Genomic DNA, 8,110 nt, shown 5'->3' with positions numbered 1-8,110 from the left:
TCATCCACATAGACTAAGATGACCACAATACCTTGCTTACTAGTTAATGTGAAGAGGGTGTGATCAGCTTCTGACTTTACAAAGCCTCTTTCATTGAGGGTGGTGTTCAACTTATGGTACCAAGCCCTTGGAGATTGCTTCAAGCCATAAATTTCCTTCTTTAATCTGAGAACATTTCCTGGCTTCACCATGTTCTCAAGACCAAGAGGTGGTCTCATGTAGACTTCATCCTCCAATTCTCCTTGAAGAAAGGCATTCTTCACATCCATCTGCCATAAATCCCACTCAAGATTGACAGCAAGAGATAAGAGAATCCTTATAGTGTGAAGCTTGGCCACTGGTGCAAAAGTGTCAAGATAATCTTCACCATACACTTGAGTATATCCCCTTGCAACCTGTCTTGTCTTCTTTCTTTCTGGTTTTCCATTGGCTCCATACTTGATAGTGTAGAGAAGTCGGCTTGTCACTGCTTTCTTTCCTTTTGGAAGTTCAGTCTCAAACCATGTATCATTCTTGATCATGGCTTCCATCTCATCTCCAACAGATTCTCTCCACTCCTTGTGTTGCATAGCTTCTTCATATGTTCTTGGAATGTATTCCTGATCCAATTCACTGATGAAGACTTGATGATCTTCTGGATATTGAGCAAGGGAGCATACTGCACTTATTGGGTGAGCTACAGCTTCAGCATTGAAATAAACTTTTGTGTTGATCCACTGTGAGGGTTTCCTGATCCTTGTACTCCTTCTCATCAGTTGTATCTGCTCAGGTTATGTTTCATTTCCTTCACTTGGCGCCTCTACTTGAGTCTCAACATCTGATTCTGATGGCATCTCATCTTGATCATGAGCTACAGAGCTCTCTTCAGGTTGAGCTTGTGTAGACTGCTCAACATTTCTACTGCCCCCCCTCATGATTAGGATGAGTGCTCTCAACACTATCAGCTGCAGTAGATGATAAATTTTCAGGGACAGGTTCCACACTTGGTAAAGAGGGCATACTGATTCTCAGGCTCTCCATTACTCCCCTAAGGTTATTTGCTCTATCTGAGGCTGATTGAGAAAGATCTTTGAGCTCATCCCAACTCTTTCCATCATAATAGCCTCTAGATTCTGCAAACTTCACATCCCTCGAGACAAGAACCCTTCTTGACTCTGGATCATAGCACTTATACCCCTTCTGAGTTGGAGAGTAACCAATGAACATAGCTTTTGAGCTTTTAGCATCAAGCTTGTTCCTCAGCTCCCCAGGTATCATCACAAAACAGAGGCATCCAAACACACGCAAATGGTCCAAAGATGGTTTGGTCTTATTTAGAACCTCAAAAGGAGACATGTCGTTGAGGACTTTAGTTGGAGTTCTATTGATCAGATAAGTAGCAGACATCACAGCATCACTCCAAAATCTTTTTGGAACATTGGTGTGGAACATCATTGATCTTGCTACCTCCATCAAATGTCTGTTCTTTCTCTCAGCAACTCCATTCTGTTGAGGAGTGTAAGGACAGCTTGTCTGGTGAGTAATCCCATGTTGAGCAAGATATTGCTTAAATGCATGACTTGTATACTCTCCACCATTATCTGACCTTAGAATTTTCATCTTGGTATTGAAATGGTTGCAGATATGGGTCTGGAAATTCTTGAAAGCATCCAACACCCTGTCCTTAGACGGAATCAGTGTCACCCAAGTGTATTTGGATTTCTCATCAATGAAGGTGACAAATTATTTGTGGTTCTCTCTGGACACACATGGAGCAGTCCATACATCAGAGTGAACTAGGTCAAAACATCTTTCATAGATGGTGCTAGACTGTGAGAAGACTGTTCTACAATGCTTCCCCAATATGCAAGCTTCACAATCATCATTCTTGAAGACCACACCTGGAAGCATCAAGTTTAGGGCTCTTGTATGAGGATGTCCCAACCTAGCATGCCATAGTGTGCTATCAACCCCGCTGGATGTACTAGCCAAACACTGAGAAGTGGATGGTCTAGACATCTCTGTCTTCTGAAGATGATATAGTTCATTGTGAACGTGCCCCTTTCCAATCACTTGGCTTGTCTTTAAGTCTTGAAATTCAACCTCATCTGGTCTGAAGACAACCTGACAACTCAGATCAACAGTAGCCTTTCTCACAGATAGCAAGTTTGATGTAAACTGAGGCATATACAACGCAGTAGATTCCCTATCAAACAACCTCAGGTTCCCTATCCCTTCTATCTTAATCTTATCACCATTTGCTATTTGAACATTCCCTGAGGCAGGCTGGACATCACTCATCAAGTTTCTATCACTAATCATGTGATGGCTTGCTCCTGAATCTATAATGATAGGTTTAGGGTCAAGAGAGTGTGTACCAGCCTTCTTGAATGAGATAAAGGCTTGGATAAGGGAATGTAGGTCACTCATGGTTGTTGGACCATCAGTGTTGGCTGCACTATCAGTACTTCTCCATGTTCCTTCTTCATTTGAACCACCAATGACAGATGAATACATGGTTCGACCTTGAATCGATGGATGCTCAAACTCTTTGATTACATTCCTGGCTTGATTCAAGTCACTTCTTCTTGGCATATTGTGGTTCTTATGTTGTTCCTTAGCCTTCTTGTACTCTGGAAACAACACCATGTTGGAGTTCTCCCTCATGGAGAGATATGGACCAGTGGACAATAGATTGTTCCTACTGATTTTGAGATAAACTGGACTTTGAAGAAGCTTTTCCTGATATGGTTGAAGCTTTCTTGAGTTCCAGAGAATAGGGTACTCCTCTATCTTGAGTTCTGGTGAGGTTCTTCCCTTTTGAAAGACCTTTGGACCAGTGGATAAAAGGATGTATCCAACAGATTTTGAAGATAATCTAAGAAAGAAAGAAAGAAATTTGCGGAAGCTTTTGTGAGTTTCAGGAGCTTAATGCCCTGATACCATGTTAGAATGAGAGAATGATTGAGAGTTTATTTATGGAGAATGAAGAACATGAAGAACATAGAGAGAGAGAAAGTAGATCTCAAGATGTAAGAGAGAGAATGAGAGAATAGTTTCCTTAATTTAATTGTGGATCTGGGTACAAGTATTTAAAGACAAGTGACCTCAGTACACAATATAATAAAATATCTTATTATCTCTTCTTGTTCTCTTCAATAAAATCGAGCTTATAAAACCCTTATAAAGCCTTATAAAACTTTATAAAAAATAAAAGCTTTATAAAACCTTATAAGTCTGGCAGCTTAATTCTCAAGTCTGACAACTTACTTTGGTTCATGTCAACATCTATGAAATGTATTGCAAAGCTATTGGGAGGTCCTACACAACTTTCTCTGAAGTGATCAAGTCCAAACACGAGTCCGAAGTCTTAACTACATCAAACCCACTTTCGTTCTCTCTCTCATGCCCAAAACCAACCGGTGATCACATCGGAAATATAATCGGAGATTCGAAGACTATAGATTTTCCGGGGACTGGAGGTTTTGGTTTCCCACCTGCTAGCTTCTTCCCTTTCTTAACAATCATTGGCATCCCATGATTTACTTGAATGTTGCTTTGATAAGACATGCACCCTTATTTATTCATATCTAAAATCAAAGAGAGCCAAGACCAAAAAATTATACTGTACTAGCAAATTATGAAGTTTGTTTCGCTTAGTGAAATCTAATGTTTTGTATATATATATGATAATAAAACACTGTTTATTGATTTCTTGTGATTGTATTCCATTATTTTGTAATAAGATTGGGTTAAACTAACATAAATAGAGAGAATTCACCAAGAGTAATCGGAATATTATAAATAACTCCGTCTTTAAACAAAATCTTAATCATGACAGAAATGAAAATGAAATCTCCTCTCGGCCAGATGACACCTTGAGAGAAACTTTGAGATAAAATAATCTTAGAAAACACGGGTGGGTGGACTCATTGTGCTCTTCAAGTACAAGCACCTAACCTGCAGATAAATTTTAAGCAACACCTCAGAGTTAGAGACCTGATAAATGTATGAAGATGATCTAAAAAGAAGATCAAAAAGAAAGAATTTTTACTAACGTTTTGCCAGTTTTTCTTCAAGAGGGAAACAAGGAAGTTGACGCTCATCTGAACATTCTGGAAGATCTGCTTCTCTTCCATGCCGAGATTCCCAACGGCGACACCCATGCAAAGAACCTTCTTGAGCTGGAACTTCACTGTTGCCTTTGTCTCATTCACTTTGGACTCCAAAGACTCTTGGTGGCTAACAAGAGTTGGGAACTTTCCTGTTTGTTTGTTGTTCAAAGCGTCAAGCGATTATTAAATCATATGGAGATGATAATCAAACTCAAGGAAATTAGAGTTGGTGTGCTAAAACATGCCTGCCTTGTTGAGACCAGGACCAAGAAGACGGGGAATCTGCTTGATGACAGATTCAGAAGCAAGGAAAGCATGGAACTTCTTAGCTAGCTTCTTGACAAGCTTCTTGTTCTTGTTCAGCTTCTTAAGAGCTTCCACATCCATAGACTCTAACCCAATCTTCTCAGCCTAAGTAAAAAAAACAAAAGCTTCTTAAGAACATGTCTTCCGATCGTAAAAGGGAGAGGGAAGCTTTACCTCTTCAACGTGCTGGGCGTCACCGAGCATGCAAATCTTCATCTTGGGCCTAGGAATGTGAGGCAACTTAACGGAACCGCTAAACCTCTTGTCCTTTTGAGGGTCATAGTTCTTGAGACCAATCTGGAGCTCGATAGTCTCGGTGAACTTGCGAGGCTTCGTCTCCTTGCAGTGAGTGATAATGGTTGATATCGCCTCTTTCACGGCTTCACTCTGGAGCTTACTGCAACCATTCAAAATCCAAACTTTCAATACCCAGAATCACAGACAACCTCATCAAAATGATGACTTAACACACACACAACACCTAAAAGAGAATAAAGGTCAATACTTTATTGTATTAAAGAATCATTTTCAGCTACGATTATACCAATTAGGTTCACAAGTATCCAACAATCATTAGATTACAGAGACAAGACAGCTGAATCATTAACAATGTAGATACATAATCATATGGAGTAGTTGAGCATACGAACCTCATTTTGGCACTTCCTCAGCTACTATTCTCTCCTGAAAACAAGGTTTTATCAACGAACGTTTAGAATCGATGAAGAGTAGCCGTGAAGAGGTGAAGAAAGAGAATTAAAGAAGAAGTATACCTTTTGGATAGAACGGAGACAGAGAAAGAACGGCCAGACAAGTGTTTGCGTAACTTTATATGAGCAAGATAAGTGGGGATGAAACCCTAGCCCATTATCATATCAAGGCCCATTACTAATTTAGTCCACTGAATTCAGAAAACCTTGGCTATTGCATAGTATACATCTGTACTATTTAAACCGAACCGATTATCCCACGATTTGGGTATAAGGTATGATCGGTCACACGATTAAACATGTACAGTAAGAATTTTATAAATTAATAATATTGAGACTATGAAATTTTATTAATTTATAATTAAAAAAAATTCGATTTTTTTATTTTTAGAATATTATCTTATAAAATAAAAAATAATTGATTTTATCGTGTATATATTAATTTTTATAAATCAAGTTTTACGCTATATGAAGTATGTTTCATTGAATTTAAATGTAGTTTAAGATATAATTTTACTAAATATTATCAAAAATATATCGAAGTGTTAAGAAAAAATATAGATGAACTTCATTGTGAACATAAAACCAATAATACAATGTTTTGTTTGCACTTATATAAACCTTTATATATAAATATATAAATTTATGATTTTAGTGGGACTACATATTTACATAGGATTTTCTAGAAAATTAGTATCTTATATTTTATTGATTAGTGTCATATTTTGAACCGGTCCAAATCGGTTATTAGAGAAAAAACCATGAAAAGTGTTGATTATCTTGATCAAGTTACAACAGCTTCGTATAGCAATTAGTAAACCGGAAATAATTAAACTAACATTGAACCAATACTCTAATTACCTGATGCAACTGGGAAGGTGATATGATCATGGAAAGCAGTAAAGATATACATTCATTTTTGACTCATATCTTCCAAACCACGAGGCTTCTACGCATGAAATCACTTGCAGAATGTGCTCAACTCAATTACGGAGCTCCTCGAAGAAGAATCAGATCAAAGAGAGTTCAGATGAAGAAGTTATGCAATTTACAAAACACGTGATCTTCAGTTTACGCGAATTTGGACCTATGTGCATTTAATGAACAATTCCGACCATCCCAGATTGAATTAAGCCACAAGCCCAGTTGTTCTAAAATCTTGGTCCATCAGAAAAACCCAGCAAAGTGGATTCAGTCCAAAAATATCAAAGGAAGATGAATTTTTGTCCAGATTCAAAATAACATTTATTTAAGTGTGTTTCTCTCTCTTGCATGCAGAATAGAGTTTGAATTTCAATTCTCAAGTTGTGCTGCATGTTAGGATACTTTTATTGACGAAAATTATTTGTAATCTATCTATATATATAAAGGTTTTCTTCCCTCCTGTTGCGCCACATAGGCATTCATGTCACAAAGTCGTGCTCTGTGAAGCCGACACGTGTCCCCTCACCACGATCCACAGCGTTTAATTTAAGTATAGACAAAAACAATGTGGGCTTTCTGTTAGTCTTTAGAATTAGAGGCCCAAACCGAGCAGCCCTTTATTTTTCATCTCCTCCATCCCGCATCTAGGGTTCGTGTTCTTCGATTAGTGATATCTAGAAAAACTTCACTATACTGGTCGCCTCATTTATTCGCGTTCATCAACCGGAAGTAGATAATTTCTGCAGTTACGAAATCATTCGGAAATCCAATCGTCGACTTAAACACAAGCATTAACACTCATCCCACGATTTATCATTGAAGACATTCCACCATTAGTCATTTACTCTCTTGCTCATGATATCCTATCATAAAAGGTATGTTCTACACTCCTAGATTCATCACTCCAATCTTTTCGATCATAAAATTTCCAGAAATTAATTCTACCTCCTAACGACACGTTACTTCTGTGTTTAGCCGGAGACGTCGGAGGAAAAGACTGTCGGAAGAATCTTCTCGAAGTAGAAGTTCTCACTGGAGAGGGAGAAACACCGGAAGGAAGAAGACTCGATTAGCCATATCTCTATTGCTTACCAGGTTAGGACCCATTTCTGGGCTGCTTCGTTTCCATTTCTCAAGGAGTGATCAGTCGATGTCTTCTCGAGAAAATCTTTATGTTCCTTAACCGGGTCTAACCCATACCCGTAAGTTGTCGAATTGGGTTTGGAGTTAGTTTGGTTAACCCGTATCCAGTAAGATGATACTGAAGTTAACTGGCTATGGAAGAGATGCAGAAAGCTTAAGGATTTGTTTCTGAATCATGTGAAACCATCCGAGAAACAGAATTCTTCTGTGTGTGCGAGTAGATCCACACAAGGTCGAAGCTTTCTCCTCTTGGCCCACGCCTAAGACAATTACCGACATACAGAGCTTTCATGGATTGGCATCATTCTACAAACCGTTTTGTGCACAACTTTAGTGCCATTATGGCGCCTATCACTCATGAACGGTGCTTCTTTTACTTGGCAGTGGAGGCAGAAAAATAATTTGCACTCATCAAAGAGAAGCTAACATCGGCCCCCATTCTGGTGTTACTCGATTTTGATTCACCTTTCGAGCTACATTGTGATGCCTCGAATTTGGGTGTGGGTGAGGTGTTAAGCCAACATGGGAAGCCAGTCGCATTCTATTGTGAGAAATTGGCGGGGGTTCGTAGTAGCTACAACACCTATGATATTGAATTTTATGCAATAGTGCAAGCCATCAAGCATTGGCGTCACTACCTTGCTCATAAGGAATTCATCTTGTTTACCGATCATGTAGCATTGAAGTATTTGGGAACTTAAGATAAGATCTCTTCACGCCATCCTTCGTGGACGGCCTATTTACAGCAGTTCACTTTCGTCATCAAGCATCAGTCCGACAAGCTTAATAAAGTTGCAGACAGACTAAGCAGACGGAACACCTTGGTTGCAACTCTACGTGTCTCGGTTCTTGGGTTTGAAATTTTTGCGGACTTACACCCTACAGATCCATACTTATGCGAATTGGTTAGACCTGACGCAGGGTGTCCGCTCC

General features: G+C 38.9%; 1 protein-coding gene across 1 annotated transcript; it reads right to left on the bottom strand.

The window, feature by feature from the left end:
- Positions 1 to 3,755: 3,755 nt before the first annotated feature.
- On the bottom strand, positions 3,756 to 5,260 carry LOC106371655 (60S ribosomal protein L10a-3-like). The gene is made up of 6 exons (XM_013811744.3): positions 5,174 to 5,260; positions 5,051 to 5,084; positions 4,575 to 4,797; positions 4,340 to 4,505; positions 4,038 to 4,243; positions 3,756 to 3,939 (listed from the first exon to the last, which is right to left on the bottom strand). The coding sequence occupies exons 2-6, from the start codon at positions 5,053 to 5,055 to the stop codon at positions 3,886 to 3,888; spliced, it is 654 nt and encodes a 217-aa protein (XP_013667198.2). The 5' UTR covers positions 5,056 to 5,084; positions 5,174 to 5,260; the 3' UTR covers positions 3,756 to 3,885.
- Between the last annotated feature and the right edge of the window lie 2,850 nt (positions 5,261 to 8,110).

This window comes from Brassica napus, chromosome C9 (genome assembly GCF_020379485.1).
Source record: "Brassica napus cultivar Da-Ae chromosome C9, Da-Ae, whole genome shotgun sequence".
Lineage (NCBI taxonomy): Eukaryota > Viridiplantae > Streptophyta > Magnoliopsida > Brassicales > Brassicaceae > Brassica > Brassica napus.
This window is presented reverse-complemented; position numbering and strand designations above follow the sequence as displayed.